This window comes from Tenrec ecaudatus, chromosome 2 (assembly GCF_050624435.1).
Source record: "Tenrec ecaudatus isolate mTenEca1 chromosome 2, mTenEca1.hap1, whole genome shotgun sequence".
Taxonomy (NCBI): Eukaryota; Metazoa; Chordata; class Mammalia; order Afrosoricida; family Tenrecidae; genus Tenrec; species Tenrec ecaudatus.
In genome coordinates, this window is record NC_134531.1 from 2550952 (window position 1) to 2573821 (window position 22870).

The 22870-nt window shown below is 55.5% G+C and overlaps 1 protein-coding gene across 1 annotated transcript in view; it reads left to right on the forward strand.

Moving 5' to 3' along the window:
* The first annotated feature begins 15102 nt into the window (after positions 1 to 15102).
* The window catches only part of SLC9A3 (solute carrier family 9 member A3), a 42506-nt gene continuing 34738 nt past the window's right edge, over positions 15103 to 22870 (forward strand). The window contains exon 1 of the mRNA XM_075542973.1: positions 15103 to 15316. Within this exon, the coding sequence (XP_075399088.1) occupies positions 15103 to 15316 (214 nt within the window). The remainder of the gene's footprint in view (positions 15317 to 22870) is intronic.

The window sequence follows — 22870 nt, forward strand, 5'->3', positions numbered from 1 at the left end:
GGAAACAGCTCTAGGCGGCCCAGCCCCCATCGCCAGCACAATACCTATCCCTAACCGCATGAAGTCAGGAGAGGCCCCTCTCCCAGCACATCTGGAACTTCCCTCCTCACTCCGGGGAGGTCACAGGGTGGAGCTCTGTGTCTCCTGGCTGGAGCTGACTTAAATGGCTACTCTCACATCTGTGGGGAGGCTTTCTCCACTGGTGCCCGCCTGTCTCCATCTGTGTCCACCTGGGGCTAGGTGCTGTTGTCCCTGTGCCCACTGTAGGAACTACTAAACCAGGTGTGAAGAGGTTAAAGGACTCCCCCAAAGCCAACTGTCTCAGGGACAGGCCCCCATGGTCTGCCCCAGCACTGCCTGTGGGTGAGAAACCCCCAGCAGGTGGGCAGAGGGGGTGCAGGGCCTGGTCTGTGACCTGTGTCACCCAAGCCCTCGACGCCCTGGCTGTGCAATGGGATTAGGGTGGTGAAGTGCCCAGGCTGCCAGCGTGTGTTCCCATGCGTATCGGGTGAAGCTGGGTGGGACGTGCTCCTGGGCGCTGCAGGTGTCAGGCGAGGGGCTGTTCTTATTTTTCTGCGCATTTAATACCATCTCTAAATAGGGAAGTTTGGAGGTGGAGGGAGGAACAATGCCCATATTCATTTGCAGACAGAATGAAGGGTGCCCATGGCTGGCCTGACTTGGGGCCCAGATGGGGACCAGGGCCTCGCCACCGCCGGCTCATGTGTGCCTGAAAGCATGCCCCTGCTCGGGCTGTTTCAGTAGCCAAGAGCAAGCTCGGAGCAGGACTACTGCCGGCGAGCCAGGGAACGTGGGCACCAGTCCAGTGAATGACACGCTGATAGGTTTTGCCCTGGTCCCAGGGAGGCCGCACGCAACGCAGTGCCAGTTCCGTGGATGGTGTGGTGTCGAGTGTCCAAAGTAGCATTGTGGAGCAAGGGTGTCAGATGGGGCGGGGATGCTGGGAGCACCCTGTTCTCTCAGGTCGAGCCTCAGGGGCTCTGTGGCCGTGGCTCAGCTTGTCACCTGGCCAGGTGTGTTTGTGTGTGAGGTGAGCGGGGCCTGAGAAAGGACACCATGCTCCTGGAGGGCTGTCCCCAGCCCGTCCAAGGAAAACACCTGCCTTTCCGCATGCCGAGACGGTAGAGCCATGAGAGATTGATTTTAAAAATATTATTCCTGAAATCTGAACTTGCAGCTGGCCGCTGCCTGGACCTGGGGCTCCAGCAGCCATCCTGGCCGGGGCGAGGGCGAAACGGTGGCAACTATGTATGTCCTGTGTGGTCTCAGCAGAGCCTACCTGCCCCATCCTGGCCCCCAGGTGTGCTGGGTGCAGCTGCACCCATGCCTGGGACCTTCAGGCCTCCAGGCCTTGACTCAGTCTGGTGGGTCCCTAGTCCTGCCAGGTCATAGATAGAGAATGCACGGCCCCTGCTTCTGGGGAGGGAAGCCACCCGTCTTTACAGCCCCAATTGGCCTCAGGCCGGCCACCTCAGCTCAGGGCGACCTGTGTTTCTGGCCAGCAAGACCTCAGAGGGCAGGAGTGTCCCGGGATGGGTGAGTCTCTTTGGTGAAGGGGAAACGGCATGGGGGGCCCTCAGAAGTGATTCACATGGTCACTTGGCCACTCCTCCCCTGGAGCCAGGACTGGGTCCTAACTCGGACCACCATGCATCCATGGTGCCCAGTGTATCCAGCCCCAGGCCTTGGGAGTCAAGGTGTGCATCTGCACCCCTGGATGTGGGACCTGGCTTCAGGCAAGACTCTGAGCTTCTGCCAGCCCCCATCTTCCGGCAGTGGAAGGCTCTCCGGACACCTGCATTGCTCCTGGCTCTGCTTCCCCAAGGGGAACCCCCCTTTCCAGCCTGCAGAGACAGTCCCAGCAAACTCACAGGGCCCCATTAGATGCCCACGAATCCTCACGGAGGGGGAGACAGAGGCACAGATGCAGGGCAGGCTCTGGGCACGACTGTCTGAGAGCCATAGCCCCTGCTGTGTAGCCGGTTTCCCCTGTGGACATCCAGGGTCCCACGAGGTTACCCAGGACCCAGGGTCCAGGAGGCTTGGTGACATTGCCTCCTGTCAAGCTGACTCAGTCCACTGCCTCCACCCATAAGCAGTAAGTGGAGATGGTGAGTCAGTGGTGAAGCACTTGGCTGTGATCCAGAAGGACATGGGTTTGAACCCACCACAGGCTGGTGGAAGAAAGGTGTGGGGGTGGGTGTCCCCTAGAGGAGTCATCTGAGAGATCGCTTGGGCAGTGTCCTCTGCCTGCGGGGCCCTGTGAGAGGGGACCCCCTGCAGGGGATTCAGGGAGGGTCAGACTAGAGGCCCATGAGAGAGAGCTGAAGACCACCAGCCAGATGGGTGGAGCAGGTGACAGATGGCCTGCTGCCCCTGCTTCCAGTCAGCCCATGTCCAGTGCTCTGAGTGACTAGCAGGGGAGGAGACTGAGGGTGAGGCAGGGACTCAGAGTCCCAGGAAGCCCACACCAGCAGCCTCAGCAGGATCTCATCTGAAAGGCTAATGAGTGCAAATGAGTGTCCCACAGGAATGCCCTGCCCCCAGCATTCACATTCCTGGTCAGGACGTTTCCATCCTGGGGGCAGGGCTAGTAGCTTGCCAGCAGAGGCCTTCTTTGGTGGCCTCCTGCCCCACCGAGGGTGGAGACCTGACTTAGGGACACATAGGGACATGGGTGTGGAGTGGGCCAAGGCAAGGGCCACCCTGCTCAGAGCTCCTCCACAGCACCCACTCAGAGACCCCTCTGGGGTGTGCAGAGGCAGTTAGGAGGTCTCCCAGTCAGGCCAGGCAGTGTCTGCCCACCCGGACTCAGATTCCAGGCTGAACACGGAACCCAGGCTTCCTGGATTGGAGTCTGTCATCAGAGATGACAAGTCCACAGACAGAGATAGGCCCAGGCGACACACTCTGCTCTCACTTTGGCCATGTGCCGAAGGGTGGGGGCCAGCAGACAGAGAGGGCCTCCGATTCTGTGCTGGACATGGCCCATCACCTCCTTGGCTGCTTCCCAGGCTCGTGCAGGGGCTGCCTCCCACCCAGAGACACAGAACAACAGAGAGTGACGGCAGGTGTGCTGGGTGCCCTTGCTTTCATGGAGGGAGGAGCACTGTGGGAAGCACTGTGGTGTGCACTGGAAGGAGCACTGTGGTGTGCACTGGGAGGAGCACTATGGGGAGCACTGAGAAGAGCACTGTAGTGGACACTGTGGTGTGCACTGGGGGAGCACTGTGGGAAGCATTGTGGTGTGCACTGGGAGGAGCACTGGGAGGAGCACTATGGGGAGCACTGGAAGGAGCACTGTGGTGTGCACTGGGAGGAACACTGTGGGGAGCACTGAGAAGAGCACTAGGAGGAGCACTGTGGGGAGCACTATAGTGGGCACTGGGGGAGCACTATGGGGAACACTGTGGGGAGCATGTGGGGAGTACTGGGAGGAGCACTGTGGGGAGCACTGTGGGGAGCACTGAGAAGAGCACTAGGAGGAGCACTGTGGGGAACATGTGGGGAGTACTGGGAGGAGCACTGTGGGGAGCATTGTGGTGGACACTGGGAGGAGCACTGGGGGGAGCATTGAGAAGAGCACTGTGGTGGGCACCGGGAGAAGCACAGGGGGTGAGCACTGGGGGAGCCCTGGATGGAGGGGACAGGCTGGTAGGGCCACACACACCGTGTCCACTGGCTGAGTGATAGCTGTCGGCCGTGGCCCTGCCCTGGGAGGCTCAGGAGGACAGTCAGCTGACCGTGGTAAGTCAGATACCAACAGTAATGATTGTGTGCTCTTACATCTATGGAATCTCTCCAACAGCCAGGTGGCCAAGCAGGATAGCCGGAGGCTCACTGTGCGGGAAAGAGCCAGGTGTCTGGAGTCTGGGCCCAAGCAGCCTCCAGGCTTCTGCCTGCTTGTGTGCTGTGTGCCTGGGTTGGTACTAAGGAGCATTTGCCCAAACCCTTCTGCTTCCCTCCCTGGTGACCTGGTCTTCACACTGGGCGTTGGAACGAGCTTCCTTGGGCTACAGTGTGCTGGTAGGAAAAGGAACACCCCCCACCCCCCCAACAATGGCATAGGCCCCTGCGGTGGCCAGGATGCACGTGGTGGTGTGGGGGATTCAGGAAATTCCCTGGGTGTGGGCCAACTCAATGTAAAGAAGACCCACATCCTCTCCACTAGCCCACGATCAGTGGGAAATTGAGTGGAAGTTGTCAAAGCTGTTATGGTGCTTAGATCTAGTCAGTGCTCGGGGAAGCAAGAAATCAGGCCTGTGGGGCCGGGAAAGCCAGCTGCACAGACCTCTAGAGCATTGAAGAACAAGGACGGTACTTTGAGGACTCAGATGTACCTGACCCAAGCCGTGGTGCTCTTCTTCGCATCCGATGCATGGGAAAGTTGGGCATTGACCAAAGAGGACCGCGGAAGAATCAATGCCTTTGAACTGTGGTGCTGGAGAAGAATATTCAAAGTACCATGGACCGCCAAAAGGACAAACAGATCCTTTTTGGAAGAAGTGCAGCCAGGATGCTCCCCAGTTGAAAGGATGGGGAGACTTTGCCTCCTGTCCTTTGAAACGTTGTCAGGAGAGACTGGCCCCTGGAGAAGGACATTCTGCTGAGTAAGGTGGAGGGCAGTGACAAAGAGGATGCATGGACAGCATCTGCTACAACGGGCTAAGAGACAGGGACAATTGTGAGGATGGCGCAGGACAGGGTGCAGAGGGGTCGTTAAGGGTCAGAGATGACTGATGGCACCTGGCAACAACAGCAAGGGCCCCTGGACCTACTCAGGGCAGTAGACTCTGGGTGAAAGGAGACCTGAGCCAAGGGGAGTCATGGGCCAGGTCTCACCATGGTCGCTAGTTGGCCTTCCTCCCTGCCCCCACTCTGCAGACCAGGGGGACAAGCCCTTGGCACTGCCCTGCACCATGTGAGGGCATCTCAGGGCATCCCCAGGACCCAGGAGACACTGTGGGAGCACTGTGTCTGTAAAGGCCATGCCAGGTGGGCGCGAATTTGGTCTGAGAGACAAGTGGACGGCTTATATTTGCCCGCCCAGAGGCTCTGCTTCTACCCAGGGAGATATCCAACAGGTCCAGAGACCTGTCCCTGGAACAGGGACAAAGGTGTGTGTCTGATGTTGGCCAGGAGGCTCCATCTGCAGCCCTTGGATGCAGCAAAGGGCTGTTTGGGTGTCACAGGCTGGGAAGAGGTACATGAGAGACACAGCACACGCACTAGATAAGGACGGAGAAATGCCATCGATAGTAGGCTGTAGATAAGCACCAAGCAGAAGGAGGGAGCTTGACATGGCAGTGCCAGTAAGCCTGAGCAAGCTGGGGCAGCCCTCTGCAGGTCAGACGCACTGGGCTTTCCAAGAGACATCTGAAGAGATGAAGAGAGATGCGTCCCAATGCCACAGCAGGCCATCTGGACGCAGCTAACAGGCCAGCACAAGCAGAGCAGTGCCCGCGAGAGGATCACCCCAGGGAGAGAGGAACCGATGCACACTCGGACCTGGGCGAGTCAGACAACAGTACCCTGGCTGAAGACATCAGACACCAGGGACAAATCCTGTCTTGGTCTCACTCTCCAGCAGGCTCAAGAACAAAGGTTGTAGAGACCAAAGATAGACAGACTACCAGAAGCTGGAGGGAGCGAAGTAGGGACTTGTTGCCTAAGGGGTACCGAGTTTCTTTTCTTTTTTTTTAGGGCTAGGGTTAGGGCTAGGGTTAGGGCTAGGGTTAGGGTTAGGGTTAGGGTTAGGGTTAGGGCTAGGGTTAGGGTTAGGGTTAGGGCTAGGGTTAGTTAGGGTTAGGCCTCCCAAGCAAAGACGCTTTTGGTCTGCCTTGGACAATATGCTCTTGTAAGAACTATCTATACAGAATCCATTTCAGTCCTGGTGGCATAGCAGTAACACATTGGGCCGCCAACTGCAAGGTCAGCAGTTCAAATCCACCAGTCACTCCTTGGGAGAAAGAGAAGGCTTTCTACTACCATAAAGAGTTATTGTCACAGAAACCCACAGGGACAGGTCTACTCTGTCCTGTAAGGTCACTGTGAGTGGGCATCGACTCGATGGCAGTGGGTTTACACAAAAGTTTTGATCAAAGTCCAAGGGAGAAATGCCTTGATGTCCGTGGGGAAGGGACAGTTCAGGAAGGAGTGAGGGTGGCAGCTCCTCCCTGCCACTGGTTCCTGGGGAAGCTTTTTGACAGGTATATGGTCTTGTGTGTACATTCTGAACATCCTCAACCCAGAGACTGGTCATTTCTCTGTGAAGTTATGGAAACAATGCTGATGGCGGGGGAAAAAAAAAAAAGGACAATTGATAGAACTGAAAAGGCATTGTGATTTGCCATCACAATGAAGATTTTAACTTGCCTTCTGCAGTTACTACCAGGAGCCCTGGTGGCATACTGGTTACGCATTGGGCTGAGATCCACAAGGTCATCAGCTCAAAAGCACCGCAGCTCCTCTAGAGGAAGACGTGGTTTTCTACATCCATAAACAGGTACAGTCTCTGAAACTCAGAGGGGCGGTTCTGCCCTGTCCTATGAGGTCACTATGAGTCCATATTAACTTGATGGGAGGGAGCTTTGGTTTTCATAAGTCCTTAGAGCAGCAGTTCTCAACCTGCCCAGCGCCACGACCCTTTCATACAGTTCCTCATGTGGTGACCGCCCCAACCATAACATTATTTTTGTTACTACTTCATCACTGTAATTTTACTACTGTTATGAATCATAATGTAAATATCTGATAGGCAGGATGCATTTTCATTGTTACAAATTGAACATAATCGCCTCTCTCCGTTTCTCTGCTACCCCGAGTGTGGTGGTGCTCCGACTTCACCATGTCGTCTCATAAGACTTTCAGGATTAAGAGATTCCTGGCCAAGAAACAGAAGCAGAATCGGCCCATTCCCCAATGGATTCGAATGAAAATTGGTAATAAAATCAGGTACAACTCCAAGAGAAGACATTGGAGAAGAACCAAGCTGGGTCTGTAAGGAGCCCCCTGAAGGGTGGCACGCATGGCCGCATTTTCCCAGGCTCAAATTTTGTCCCCATCTGATGACTTGAACTTCTATTGGCAAATAATCTGGTTTATTCCTTGGTTTTTTGCTTCCTAATCAGGTTTAACAATAAATGATGTAAGGCTGTTAGTGTGAAATAAAATTGAACATAATCAAAGCATAATGATTAATCACAGAAAACAATATGTAATTCTAGATTGTGAAATATTTATTTCTAATTACAAATAAATGACATTTTGTCTTGAAGCCCGGTGCATCATGGGTAACAGTGTTCACGCTGGGTACTCATATGTGGGCGGACCCGCCTGGAGACAACAGAGGAGCGGTGTATCGGTTCCTAAGACCATCAGAAATAGGTGTTTTCCAATGGTCTTAGGTGACCCCTGTCAAAGGGTCGTTCGAGCCCCAAAGGGGTTGCGACCCATGGTTAAGAAACGCTGCCTTAGAAGCTTCCTGGTGGCATAGTGGTTACGTGTTGGGCTGCCAACCACAGGTCAGCAGTTTGAAACCCCTAGCCACCCATCAGGAGAAAGAGGAGGCTTTCTACTCCTGCAGAGTTACCATTTCGTAATTCGCAGGGCAGCCCTGGTGTGTCCCAGAGTCGCTGTGAGTCAGAAGGGAGTTGATGGCCTCGAGGATTTGTGCTCTTGTTGAGTTCGTCCCTTAGTTATCGACACTGGGTAAGAGTCTCACAGATTAAACCCCACCATTTGATCTGAAGGTGATGCTCATGTACTGCCCTCCGCTTACCCCAACAACTGTGCAAGGCACCTTTTCATCCAGGGTGCGCAGAACACTGATCAAAATCCATCCTCGTTTCAATCACCAAGCACGTTTCAGCCACCATAAAGAGCCTGAACTCACAGAGAGCAGTCCCTGCAGTGGTGGCATCAGATGCCATTTCAGTAACTGAAAGACGTCAGGAGAACCCTCCAAGTGGTTGGACAGGAAGCAATTGCTGATGAAGCAATAACTCATATGTCAGAATACTGCCACAATAGAAATCAGGACACTATTGGAACTGAACAATAAAAAGACAACGCCTGAAATTGTTAGGGCTACAACAAAAGGCATTCTCAGCTGGGAATGTAAAACTCACCGAGAAAGTCAAATATTAAGAAACAGAAAACAAAGAAAGCCTAAGGCTAGGCAATGAGAATCAATGCACCGCCATCAAGTTAATGCCAACTCTTTCCAGGAGTAGAAAGCTCCATCTTTCTCCTGGGGAACAGTTGGTGGCTTTGAACTGCCAGCCTTGGGGATCACAGCCCAGTGTGTAACCACTAAGCCACCAAGAAGACATTAAAGCCAGCTGAAGTGAAAATGAAGAGGTGAGAAAAATCCACAGCGCAGACGACAGACACACAATCAGAAATATCCACACAACCAAATTCTAGTTCTTGGGAAAGATGAATAAAGTGATACACTTCTAGACATCTTGATAATTAAAAGGCGTGAAAAGAAAAATTACCCATGGGAGGAATTGGGTGGGAACATCCTGGCAAAGTCCAAAACAGCACCGAAATTCACAGCAAACCCCCTGTGGGCCTCTGATATTGTGATCGTTCATGGGAGTAGAAACCCCTGTCTTTCTCATGTGGAGTTGCTGGTAGTTTTGAACTGCTGACCATGGGGATTGCAGCCCAACACATAACCACTGCACCAGAGCTCTCTGTTGTGGTGTCAGCAGTCAGCCAAGGATATTAGGGGCATTCTATCAATGACGTTATCAAAACAGACTCAAAAAGAGTCAGAAAGTCTGGACAAATTCAATACTTATTAATTCTCTCGCATCGAGTCCACCCTACAGGATGGGGGAGACCTGCCCCTGTGGGTTTCAAGACTGGCACTCTTTACAGGAGAAGAAAGCCTCCTCTTTCTCCCAAGGAACAGCAAGTGGTTTTGAACTGTCAGCCTTGTGGTTAGCAGCCCAGCCCAGTGCTTCACCACTGCACCAGCAGGGCTCCTTGATATTTATTAGAGAAGAGCAATTCACCGGTAAAAACATTTCCCCCACGAGGTCTCCAGGTGCAGATGTCTTCCCGGACGGATTCTTCATAAACGTTTTGGCGTGTTTGGGGCTGGGCGCTTTTCCTAGATGTTTGTCATATTTTTGATGCTGCACAAATAGTGTACATTTGAATTCTAGCTCATTTTCTAAAACAATGTGCTGCTAGCGTTTAAAAATGCTGTGGAGATCCTGATGCTTGTGGGCAGCTTGCTGGAGTGTCTTCTCCATTTGAACGTTTGGTACGTTCTTTGGGCATGACGAATAGATACATTATCTCATGTGCTAAGAATGAATGGTTAGCTTCTCCTTTGTCCAACACTCATGCCTTTATTACTTTTCCTGCCTCCCAGTGCCTGCCAGGATGCCCCGTGCAGGGTTGGGCAGCGGCAGGGCAGCCGGGATTCTGAATTTGTTCCTGGTCATAAGGAGATGGCTTTCTTGTGTTTTAGCAATGAGTGTGCTCGACAGGTGTTGCAGATTGCCTTGACTGAACGCTGATGGCACCGTCACCGCTCCGGGGGCTGCCAACCACAAGGCCAGTAGGCCAAGCGCACCAGCCACCCTGCGGAGAAAGAGGAGCCTTTCTACTCCCACAGAGAGTCGCAGGCTCGGAAACCCACAGGGGCAGTTCTACCCCGTCCTATAGGGTGGCCGTGAGTTGGCATTGACCCCATGGCCGTGAGTTTGACCAAGCTCCTGAGAACTGCATCTTTTTAAGATCGCCCACGATGTCAATGATAGTATTCCATGACTTCCATATTCCATTGGGGCGCTTTTCTTCGGAATGAGCACACATTGGGACAGTTCCCAGTTGGCTGGCCATGTAGCTATCTTCCAGTTTCTTGGCACTGGTGAGAGAGGGCTGCCAGGGCTGTCTTGGTTGGTTGAAACATCTCGGTTGATGTTCCACCGATTCCTGGAGCCGGGGTGTTTGCCAGTGCCTTCAGCGAAGCTTGGACTTCTTTCAGACCACGGGTTCTTGAATAGATGCTGCCGCTGGAAATGGTGGGATGTTGGCCAGGTCTGCTTGGAACACTGCCTGGGCACGCCTCCGTCTTCCCTGGCGGCTTCCTGCCCATGTATGATTTTGTCTATATGGCCCTCGGGGCTGGCTTCCCCCATCTGGTCTCCCAGCGTGGGAAATGCTGAGTCTGTTCTTCCCTCTGGGTTTCCAATGTCAGGTCTCTGCACCTTGCCTTCTAATGTGCTACTCCGTCTTCCTAAGCTGCCCTTGGAAACCTTTGGTCCAGTTCCTTTATGTCATCATTTCTTCCTTCCTTTATTTGTTTTTAAGCTGGTTTACCATCAAGAGCAAGTTTCAGAGTCTCGTTTGACATCCTTTTTTAAAAAAAAAATCATTTTATTGGGGGCTCGTATGGCTCTTACCACAATCCATCCATCCATTGTGTCAAGCACATTTGTACATTGTTGCCATCATTACTTTCAAAACACTTTCTTTCTACTTGAGCCCTTGGTATCAGTTCCTCTTTCCTTTTTTCCCCTCCCTCCCTCATGAACCCTTGATAATTTATAATTTTTTTCATGTCTTACACTAACTGATGTCTCTCTTTACTCATTTTTCTGTTGTCCATCCCCTGGGAGGGGGTTTTATGTTGATCATTGTGATTGGTTCCCCCTTTCTCCCCCCACCTTTCCCTTCCCCTCCTGGTATGGCTACTCTCAATATCGGTCCCAAGGGGTTTATCTGTCTTGAATTCCCTGTGTTTCCAGCTCTTATCTGTACCCATGTACATGCCCTGGTCTAGCTGGATTTGTAAGGTAGAATTGGGGTCATGATAGTTGTGGGGAGGAAGCATTCAAGAACTAGAGGAATGTTGTATGTTTCCTCAGTGATCTACTGCGCCCTGTCTCATCTCTTCCTGTGACCCTTCTGTAAGGTGACTGGCATCCCCGTTTGTCATTTCTTTATTCCCTGTCTTTTTTCCCCAGGCTGTTAATCTTTTTTTTAATTTTTAATCATTTTATTGGGGGCTCTTATAGCTCTTATCACAATCCATCCATCCATCCATCCATCCATCGTATCAACCACTTTTGTACATATGTTGCCATCATCATTCTCAAAATATTTTCTTTCTACTCGAGCCCTTGGTCTCAGCTCCTCCTTTTTTCCCTCCCCTTTCCCACTCTCTCTTCCTTATGAACCCTTGATAAATTACAAATGATCATTATTTTCATATCTTATACCATCCGCTGTCTTCCCTCACCCACTTTTCTGTTGTTCGTACCCCTGTGGGGGGGAGGGTTATAGATCAATCATTGTGATTGGTTCTTCCCTGTCTTTTTAATGACCTTGTTGGTTTCTTTATGCATGATCCCCTTGATGGCTTCTAATAATATGCGTAGTCTTAGTCGTGTTCAATGTGCCAGATTGGCTCCTGTCACGGTGGCAATCCGGCACTTGTTGTCACTTTATTCTGATTCTTCCTGGGCTTGCATACGAGCAACTGATCGTCGGGCCTTTCCGTGACTGATGACACTGGCCTTCCCCACCTGTCCTCTCTCCCCCACAGATGTGGTCCATTTGATTCTAGGGCATTCCGTTCGGCAAAGCCCATGTGTAGTCACTGTTTATCTTGTTGGAAAAATGTTTTTAAAGTATTTTCAATGAAGAAGCTGTCGGTCTTGCCGCATTCTCTCACACAATCTCCAACTCCGTTTCTAACACGGTGTGTCTGGTTTCCCAATGACTCTTCCTTCCTCGTGTCCCCAACTTTTGCATTCTGATTGCCAATAATTATCAGTGCACCTTGACCACATGTTTGATCGATTTCAGACGGAAGAAGTTGGCAGAATCCTTCAATGTCATCACTAGCTTCAGCGGCTGGCACGTAAACTTGAATAACAATTTTAGGAGCTGAATTTCCTTGTACGGGGAGAGATAATAACCAATCACAGACAGCACTGTTCTTCACGACCGTGAATGTTCTCTTTGATGGTGAATGTGCTGCCATTCCTCTTGACCTTGCTTTTCCTGGCAGACTGAACCACATGGTTGTCTGATTCCGATTGGCAATGCCAGTCCATTTCAGCTCATATCAGGTTTTGTGAGTTCCATTCTATTTTTGACGACTTTCAGTTTTCCTATACTAGTCCATATTCTGACTATTATTAATTGTAATAAATCATTTTACCGAATCCATACGTCCACCGGATCAAGTACATTTGTACACACGTCACCATCATCATTCCAGAACATTTTCTTTTTACTTGAGCCCTTGGAATCAGCTTATCTTTTTCTCCCTCCCTCCCCTCGTGAACCCTTGATAATTTATAAATTATTTTTATTTTCCTAGTTTACAATGTCTGCTGTCTTCCTTCACCCACATTTCTGTTGTTGGGCCCCCTGGGGTGGGGATGGGGGGTTGTACGTCAATCATTGTGATCAGTTCCCCCTTTCCTTTCTCCCCCCACCTTCCCCCTACCCTCGTGGTATCATTACTCCCATTATTGTTCCCAAGGGGCTTATCTGCCCTGGATTCTGTGTGTCGAGAGCTCTTATCTGTACAAGTGTACATGCTCTGGTCTAGCCGGATTTGTAAGATAGAACTGGGGTCATGATAGCATATTCCAATTATTAATGGATGTTTGCAGCTCCCCCCACCTCATTCTCAGCTGTGCCCCATCTGCCTATGAGGGTTGTACCTCATCCACCTATTTAAGGTCACCTCTGCCGCGAGAGGTGCTCTTCCTCAGTGGTCTTTGGTGCCTTCTGACCTGAGGGACTCATCCTCTGGCACTATCTCAAGAGTGCTTTGCTGCTGTCGTGAGGTTTGTAGTGTATCAGGGGATGCTCAGCAGCTAATCCCTCCACAGTGGACAACCTCTTCCCTTTGAAGTTCGTTCTCAGTCTGGATGCTCCGCTGAAACCTGTTCCCCTGGGTGACCCTGCTGGCATGTGAAACACCAGTGACGTGGGTTCCAGCATCACAGTGACACACAAGCCAGCACCTGCAACACGTGACAGACCAGGATCAGTACCCTCAGCCTGTCGATTTCCAAGGTCTCCGTTCTTTCTCAGTCTGTTCTTTGGTGTGCGGCCAGGTGTCTGTTTTTCTCAGCAATGGGATGGGTCTTCCTTTCCCCCCCTTGGCTGGGTTTAGGGCAAGGCCGGTGTTGGGTCAGCCCATCTCCCAAGGTCCAGCCTGGGAGGAGAACCAGATTGCTTGTGGCCTGCTGGTACAGGGAGCAGGGGGTGAGGTGGGCTGCCTGGGGTTGTTCTGAGGATCTGGCAGGAATCCGGGGTGCTGATGACCAGCAACTGAGATGGAGATCCATCCATGTTCCTGGGTCATGGGTGCTCTGTGCTGGATGGCGGGCTGTGGGTAGCTGAAGGAGACCGCTGGCCTAGGGCTGCCCCAGGGGGACTCTAGCTTTCAGTCGTAGAGGTCTGAGGCTCTCAGAAAAGGGGGCACGGACTGGGATAGGGGACATCCCCTCCAAGGTGTCCTGCCTCTGGACAAAAGGAGCAGGGGGCTCAGTGGGCGGAACTGGCCTGGCTGGTGGTGATACAGGGAAGGGCAGCAGGGGAGCCCATTAAAAATAAGGCAGGATGGGGTGTTAACATCGGGGCCAAGGTGGAAAGTTCAGGGCTGGCCATGGCCTCCCCAGGGAAGGGGCGGGGTCACTTTGGGAGCGGGCAGGGCCAGCCTGCTCAGTCCTGAGCATGACCAGGAAGACGCCACGCCCACACCCACATCCACAACGTGTCCCCCCCACCCCCGTGTCACCCCACTTACTTCACCAGGGCAGGCCCAAGGACAGGCACTGCGGAGGGGCGGGCACCTAGGGGCCTCTTGCACCTCCCTCTTTCCTTCCTTCCCTTCCCCCCTCCCTCCCATCATCTGTCCATCACCCTCCTTCCTCCCTCACCCTCTCCATCTCCGTCCACCTACCCCTCCCTCCCCTTCTTCCTCCATTCCACTCAGTAGGCAAGGGTGGGTGGGGAGGGGCGCCCTGTGGAGTTTACGCTGGGCTCAGGACAAGGGGCTTTCCCACAGAGCTACCAGTGCAGGCCAGAACCCCAGACTAGGATGGGAAGCCTGGATGGGGGGGGATCGAGGGAGGGGGGGGGCGGCGCCAGAAAAGGGCTTCTCTGGGGTCCTGGAGTCATGGAAGTCGGGGTGGGGGCTTTCCTCTGGGTTGGCGAGTTCTGACCTTACGGATGGGATTGGGTTCCCCTGAGACCACCAGGAGGGATTCGTGCAGGGGCACACTGCTCCCAGGCCCTGGCTTGTGCGGAGGGTGGAGTGGGTCCGTGGAGGTTGGAATGTGGTCGCTCCCGCCCGCCGCCTGGCTTGAGAGCGCAGGGTTCCGGCCGGCGGCTGGCCGCCGGCGAGGACAGCCCTAGAGGCCGGCAGCCCAGCGAGCGTGGGGCGGGTGGGCTTGGCTGGGAGCGCGGGCGCGCACGCTCGTTCTGGCGGGGTCTGTGCGGGTCCCGTGCGCCCGCAGCCGCTGGAGGGACCCTCGGCAGGGCCGGGCGGACGAGTCATCGCGGCAGGCCCGAAACCTGAGGGGGAGAATGGTGGGGTGTCCAGAGGGCGCCGGTCTCTCAAAAGACAAGTCCGCAGCGCCCTCCCCGTGGCAGCGGGGCAGAGGCGTGCGGGGCGCCACCACGGGGCCCCGTGAAGTCGCTAACGAGCTCCCTGCTCGCGGCAGCCAGCCGGGTCGACAGCGCCGGCTCAGTCCTCTGCGCTGGCTCCAGCTGTCCTGCCTGGGGCTCGGGGAGGGCGCTCTCCCGGCGGGGGACGGGGGGCGGCGGGAGTGAGGGGCGGGGCGGGCGGGCGGCCGAGGGCGGCGCGCTGTCACCTCGCGCGTGCACGGCGGGGGCGGGAAGGCCCCGCCCCGGGCGCGGGGCCCGGGGTGGGGGGGTGCTTGGGATAAAGGGCGCGGGGGCGGGCGGGGACGGTGACAGCGTCAGCCCGGAGCTCGCTGGGCTCGGCGCCGCCCGTCCTGCGGAGCGCAGCAGGACCTCTGAGACATGCGTGCGAGGACCGGGCGCTGAGTGGCGCTGAGTGGCGCGATGGTGGCGCGCGGGGTCCGGGGCCCCGGCTGGGGGCTGTTGCTGGCGCTGGCGCTGGCTCTGGCCGGGCTGCCGCGGGCGCGCGGCGTCGAGGTGGAACCAGGCGCGCACGACTCGACCGAGGGCTTCCAGGTGGTCACCTTCAAGTGGCACCACGTCCAGGACCCGTACATCATCGCGCTCTGGATCCTGGTGGCCAGCTTGGCCAAGATCGGTAAGCGCTGCTCCCCGGGGCGCCATCCTACCTGGCGGACAGGAGCCAGGAGCCCTGCAGCCGTGCGCCAGGGGACAGAGCCGGGCGTCCGCCTCCTGCTCTCTGAGGGGTGTGCGCGTTGGCAGGGGGCTTGGGTCCGAGGGGCGCCGTCGTCCGAGCCTGGAGTTCTCGGGGTGAGGTCCGCGAGGTTTGGGGCGAGGAGTCGCGGGCGCCGTGGGTGCGCGGTCAGAGCCTTGGGCTGCGCAGCTTGCTTGCGGGGCGCGCACGGCCCCATCTCTGAGCTCTCTGTATATTCCGCTGGGCTTTCGCATGTGCCCCTCTGGGGAACGTCCTCGCCACGTGATACTGGGGTGACAGCTTTGTTTGCAGTGCAGAGGAGTGACATCCAAGACAGAAACCCAGTGAATTCTTGCTTGGGGGTGGGGCCACTCTCCCTGGGCTCTGGCCAGGCTTGGGCCATCTCCTGCTTTCGCAGGTAGAGTGGGTCTCTCCCCAACTCCAGGCAAGGTGACAGCAAGGTCAACTGTCCACAAAGCAGTACAGGATCCAAGTTTCCACGGGTGGCTGTGGGCAGGGTCCTACCTGGGGCATTGTGTGTGTGTGTTGAGGGGCGCTCTTATTTATTAAGTGGAGGGGAGGGGGCTCCTTGGTGGCCAGACAAGACCACAGCTGTGGTTCTGAGGGAGGTTTCTGAAGGTTTGGGAATAGGGAGAGGGAAGACAAGGGAACAGTCTCTTTGGGGGTTTTGGGAGTCTGGGTCCTATGGTTGGGGGTCGCTTGGGGGACGGGTTTGGGGGCCTTTGCTTCCTGGAGTACCTGGTCAAAAGGTTGGCTGCACTGCCTGGGATCGGCCCTTTTTTACCAGGGACCTCCCTCCCTGTAAGGCTCCTACAGCCTCCAGGCCCTCAGTGCCCCAGACCCTCCCTTCCAGTGTCCCTGTTGCTCCCTCTTGGTCACCTGGGAGAGGTGGGGTTGAAAGGTCTGCCTTCTACCCACCCCTACCAGATGCTGAGGTGCTCCTCTCTGATCAGACTCAACCAGGCTCCTCTCTGCAAACTCCCTCTCCATTGCAAAGCCCATCTCAGGGCAGAGGGGTTCCCAGCCTGGGGGAGAGAGGAGCGGGACGGCAGTCACCTCCAAGACCTCCTTCCCTCATTACCAGTGACTCTCCCTGCACCCCTCCCATGGGGGTCTGGTACCCCCGGTGAGTCCCCCTGTACCCTACCTGTGCAGGCCTGGAGATCTCCCCTCAGTGACCCAAGTCACCCCTCCCATGGGGACCTGCAGGTCCCCCCCACCAAGTGACTCCCCCGTCTTCCCTTCCTGTGTGAGCCTGAAGCCCCCCTCCAGCTCCTCCATGCACCCCTCCCATGAGGGCCTGGAGGCTCATCCCCCAGCGATTTCCCCTACAGCCCTTTGGAGCAGCCTACAGGCTCAAACCCAGAACAGAGTGTCCCACGGGGACAGAACATAGTCTTTATCAGCCCCACATTTCTTGTGCTGACTCCGGGAATACAGAAGTTACCCTGAGACCAGGGGGAAACCACAGCCTATAGGGTCAGCGCCAGGGACATGAGGCACCCATTCCTGTGCAGTGAGTGTGTGCTACCAGTGCAGAGTAGGCCACTGCTGGCGCACACGGTGCAGGGTGGGGTGAGGGGTGGAAGTTGCTGGAGAAGGGCTGGGCCTGAGGATGCTGCTCCCTGAGGTGCCTCTGCCCAGCACTGTGCCCTGGCACTCTGTGGTGGTGATGGGGTGGAAGGAAGCCCGTGCTCATGGGCCCCTGGTGCTACTGGTTAAGTTGATGCATGGAATGAGCCCTGCCCCAGGGGGCCAGAGCGAAGTGCTGGGGGTGGCTTGGGGGGCTCCTAACAAGCAGGAGCTTGGGGAGACCCTGGTGGAGCTGGCCAGGCTTCCCTGGACACTCTTGGCCTGGCCAGACCACAGGCTTGCCGGGATTGGCCCTGTTGTGTGTGGGATGAACTTCACTTGGACCCCACGTAGCTGCCCCTCCCACATCAGGCCTCAGCACCTACAGTCCTCTAGTTCCCACATTTCTCATACTCTCACCCAGCCCTGCCCTAACCAGGCCCCAAAACCCTTCCTTGGGCCCCTCCCTTGGGTTCTGCAGAGCCCACACCTGACCCTCTCTCTGCCCCTGCTTGAGATGTCAGTGGTCCCAACACGTGGCCCCCAACCCCCGTCCCCGGTCCCTTAGCTATTTTCCACCCTGCACCTTCCATGGCCCCGTCCAGGGTCCCAAACATACACGCTGCCACCCCCAACATCAAAGCTCAGCAAACAAGCCAAATCCATTGGAGTCACCTGAGGCTTCCTCACTGCTCCTAGAGCCACCACAGGGGGTCAGCATCCCCCCCTCCAACTGTGTACCACACACAGCCCCAGTCTCTGTCATGCCCACACACACCCAGAATTTCCCCCTAGGCTGGCAGCCCCACCTTCTCCCCTCTCCTCTCCTGGCCTCCCCAGACCCTGGAGGAATTCAGAACACCCTCAGATCAAGGCTGAGCACCTGCTTCCCTAGGAGACCATCCCTGCACCTCAAGCCTGTGCTCAGGGTTTGCCGGCTGTCCCAGCCTTTGTGGGGTGCCCCACTCCTATTTTAACACTGAAGAGGTGTGGGTCACCTCCCTGGGGTGGGAGGTGAGGTGGGAGTGGGTGCTGGACCTGGCCCATCTGGCCTGTAAACTGCTGAGAGGGGCTCTCCGCACAGTCTGATGTCAACCAGAGGGCGGGGCCAAGGGATCAGTCTCAGTCTCAAGGTGGTGGGCCTGGGGTCAGGGACACAGGAGGAGCAGCTGTGGCCCCCACTTTGCCAGCACTTCTGGGGGACCCAGGAGGTGGACAGCCCCTTAGTGGTTCAGGGGTGGGGGCAGCCTCCTGGAACTCAGCTGGCAGCGGAACTGGGCCCTGCACAAGTGGGGGAGGGGGCCTCTCCCTGGACTGGTCTGGACCCCCATGCCCTCTGGGCATTTGGCTGCAGCCCCCTTTCAGTCTCCCTCACACCAAAGTTTCCCTGGTCACTGGGGTGCTTCTCTCATATGAGTGCCCAGAAAGGAGGCAGGGGTGGGGGAGGGGCTGGGCTGCAGGCTCTGAGGACTTTGTCCCTGCTTAGGGCTCCAGGAGGAGCAGGGCCCGGTCAGCTCTGGTTCTGGCCCATGACCCTGGTGGGAAGGACTGAGGGGATGCTGGGGGCTGACCAGAGCAGCTCAGGACCCTTGGGGCCCTGTGGGAACATGGGGGAGGGGTCAGCTGTTCAGAAGGAGTGGACATACCCATCCTCTGGGTGCTCTCCCCTACCCACCCACCCCCTCTGAGCTGCTCTCACTGGTCTGACCCCGGGGACGGTCCATGCAGCCCGAAGACCCCAGCTCACACTGACTAGGGACAGAGGGTGAGGGGCAATTGGCAGAGGTCACCTGGGCCCTTGGGACCTTCATCTCGGGCTGGGGGAGCTGACACCTTATGTGTTCTGGCTGTGTGCTAACTCATGAGTTAGGCAGACCTCAGGAGGTGGCCAGAGACACTTCCAGGGGCCTGTTTGCCATGAAGAGGGCCATGGAGCTGATGGCTGGGGCTGGTGGGACCCCCAGTGATGTGGGGTGAGCCTGTGCAAGTCCCACGAAGGGACACAGTGGATTGGGACTCCAGAGCTGAGTGACCTGGGCAGAGGTGTGGCAGAGGGCAGATGGAGCTTTGAGGGCGCTGATGGGGGCCAGGAGGCCGCTGATGGTGGGAGACAGAGGCTTGTTGGAGAGCCCTCATAGCTGGCAGAGGGGCCGGGGGACCAGCAAGCCTGGCCCCAAGAACTGGGCCAAGCCCCTGGGGTGAAGGTCCTGTGATTGATCGGGGGCTGCTGAGGCTGGGGCTCTGTCACTATGGTGGCCTGTGTGTTGTACCCTGACTGTGGGCTGTGCTCTGACTGTGGGCTCTGGGTGCTGGGCCTCCCCAGGCCCTGTCTGGAGGCTGTGGGTATGCAGGCTGTGCTCACCACTTGGGTGTCCTGTACTGTGGTTCTGGAGGCCCTGACCAGAGCCTCCCACCTGGCCTGCATCCCACACCCAATGCTCCTCTCCCATCATCTGAGGGGCTGCAGGGCTGGGCCTCCTGCATAGGCAGTTGTCACCCACAACTAGACACTCCTTAAGTGACCCCACGAGGGGATCCCAGGAATGACCACAGTCTTCGGGGGGCAGGATGAGCAGTGAGAATTCTCCAGAGAAAAGGAGTCAGAGTTCCCAGTGGACCTTACTTTCTAGAAGAGAAGGCAGAGCACCCCATGGACCTTGAGCTCCTGGGAAAACAAGAGCCTGAGTCCTGAGTGGACCTAGTCTTCCCAGGAGAGGGGTCAGCATTCCCAGTGGACCACATCCTCCCAGGAGAAGAGGAATCTAAGCCTCCAGTGGACCCTGTCCTCCTGGTAGAGGAGGAGTCCAGGCTGGAGCTGAGGCCTCTCCCTGAGTCCCTGCGGCAGGTTTTGAAGGCGTAAAGTCCCATTCTAGAACTGCCCCGGGAAGGAGCTGCAGCTGTAAAACAGTAGGAGCAGAGGCAGGGCCCAGGAGTCATCTGAGAAAGGGGACAAAGGTCGGACAGGCTGATAGCACCAAGGGTCAGTACATGGCGACCCACCATCCCTGCGGTGAATTCCCAGAGCCAACTTCCCGCCAGCAGTGCCAGGCGATGCCGGTCTCCTTAGGGCCAGGCTCTCTGGGCACTTGCTGGCTGGCAGCAAGCAGCCTGTTTCTCAGACCTTGAGCCTAGCACCTACCTCTAGTGGGCGTGGCAGCTCCAGCGTCCTTGCTCAAGGACAGTGACCAGTGGCCTTGGGCCTGCTCCCCCTGGTCCTTTCCACCAGCTGGTCTGGAGCGTGGGGCACTCAGAGAGGGGCATCCACCCCAGCACTGTCCCCATTGTCCTCTCCTGGCTCCTGGGCCCAGGACTCGACTCTCACTGCGTGCCCAGGGGTCTGCGTTTGATGGCTGCTAAAAGCCAGCTTGTGCTTCCTGGCCTCTTCCCACCCATCCTGGCCTGGCTGGCACTGGAGCTTCAGGAAGGGGCTGGGGTTGACTTTCTATGGGGCTCCTGCTGGGGTGCCAGGGTGAGCCTCTGCTCTGAGGCCTGGTCTCAGGGTGCTAGTGTCAGGTCTGATCTTGACGAGTCAAGAGTGAGCAGTTTCCTCTGGGCTGACATGGAGCAACTGGGCTCTCTGTAGATGCAGTCCAGGGTGGACCACAGACCCATCCTCCCCTACCTCTACCTGCCTTACTTAATCTGCCTCTCTGGGCACCTTTATCGTCTACCCCACCCCCCACCCTCTCAGGCTGTGAGGGAGGCAGGCACTGTGCTTGGTTACTCCTTTCTCCCTGGCCACACACCCCAAGGAAGCCTCAGGACTGAGGGGTCATGAGGCTGTTTGTGGGCAGGGGCAAGGTCTTGAAGGGAGCAGGGTGGCCTGGTGGGCACACACACCCCTCCCCACAACCCTGCCCTTGCATGACTTCATTTGCTGCCAAGCACTACCCACCAGGCATCTCTCAGGCCCCTGTGGTTACACACCCTCTTCAACTTGGGTGCTGACAGCCTCTCCCACCTGCCCCAGTGGGACCCCCAGTGCCTGGGAAGCCTCTCCTCAACACAGAGGTCTTTGCCTTAACTGGGTGGGTGTCATTTGGTCTGTTTTGTGCCTGTGGTGGCCTGGTGCTGGAACACCACTAACCCGGCAACGTGTCTGTGTTAGTGGTGGTGCTGTGGATGGAGTGGCCCCGGGCAGGACAGCAGAGACTCCATGGCTGTGCCTGAGCCCGGTGCTGCAGCCACCGTGCCAGTCCTTCTCCAAGAGGGTCTTCCCCTTCTTCACCATCCGTCTACTTTTCCAAGCATGATGCCCTTCTCCAGGGCCTGGTCTCTTCTGACAACATGTCCAATGTCTGTCAGTAGAGATCTCTCTGTTCTTGCTCCTCAGGAGCGCTCTGGCCAATGCATTTGTTGTCAATTTCAAAGTTAATCTCTTACACACCCCACCATGTGAGTGTGTCCCTCCGTTTTCCTTACTCACTGTCCCACTTTCTCATGCTCCTGAGGCGATGGACAATGCCGCAGCCCAGGGCAGTCCTCCACATGAGGTCCTTGCCCGTCAGTCAGCTTGACGGAGGTCTTGTGCAGCAGACTTGCTCCGTGTCATACGTCACTTGGTTTTTTGGCAGCTGCCCCACGAGCATTGATCGTGGATTCAAGTAGAAGTAAGCCCATCCCAGAGCCACCTCTCTCTCTATTGTGTTGCTTTCTGCTGGCCCGGTTATGAAGGATTCTGTTTCCTTTACATTGAGTTGTAACCCACATGGAAAGCTGCAATCGTTGACCTTCATCAGCAAGGACTTCAAGGCCTCCTCACGTACAACAAGCAAGGTGCAATCGTCTGCAGAGGGAAGTTTGTTACTAAGTCTTCCTCTTCCTGATGCCACACTCTTCTTCATGGTCCAGCATGATGTGAATCTGAGAATGTGCGGTAGCACCAAGGATGAGGGAGCCAGTGAGTGAGTGAGTGGATTAATGCACAGAGAGGTGACTTTTTGTGGGTGTGTGAAGGAATGCACAGAGGGATGAATGAATGAGTGAGAGTATAAGTGAATGAATGAATGAATTCACATGTGGGTGGGTGAATGAAGAAATGAGTGGGTAGGTGAATGAAGCACATGGATGTATGAAGGGTGCGTGTATGAAGGGAAGATTGATGGATAAATGAATGAGCACACACTTGAATGAATGAATTCACATGGGGATAAATGAATATGTGGGTGAATGAATGAAGAAATGGGTATATAGATGAACACATGGATGTATTGAGTTAATGGAAGGATGTATGTATGAAGGATGGATTGGCAGATGAATGAACACACACTTGAATGAATGAAGAGATGTAGGGGAATGAATGAATTCACGCAAGGGGTGATGAACCCACAGCTGAAGGGATGAACAGATGAGTTGGTAGAAGGATGATGGATGGATAAGTGAAGGATGGATCAATGGATGGGTGGATGAACTCACACTGTGTGAATAAATGAATGGCTACATGGGGGATAAGTACACATATGGGTTAATGAGTGTATGGTGAATGAATGAATGGATTCACAGGTGGATGAACAAATAGATGGGGGAAGGAACAAGTACACATGTTGGTGAATGAGTGCATGGATGGAGGAATGAACAAATGGGTGGGCAGATGTATGTATGGATGGACAGATGGATGGAAGAAAGGAAGCATGTATATATGGATGGATGGATGGGTGGAAGGAAGCATGTGTAGATGGATAGATGGATGGAAGGAAGGATGGATGGACGGATGGATAGATAGAAGGATGGATAGGTGGAAGGAAGCATGTTTAGATGGATAGATGGAAGGAAGGATGGATGGATGCAAGCATGTATGTATGGATGCGTGGAAGCATGTATGGATGCTTGGTGGAAGGAAGCATGGATGGACGGATGGATGGATGGATGGATGGACATGCGCACTGGAATGAATGGATGAATGGC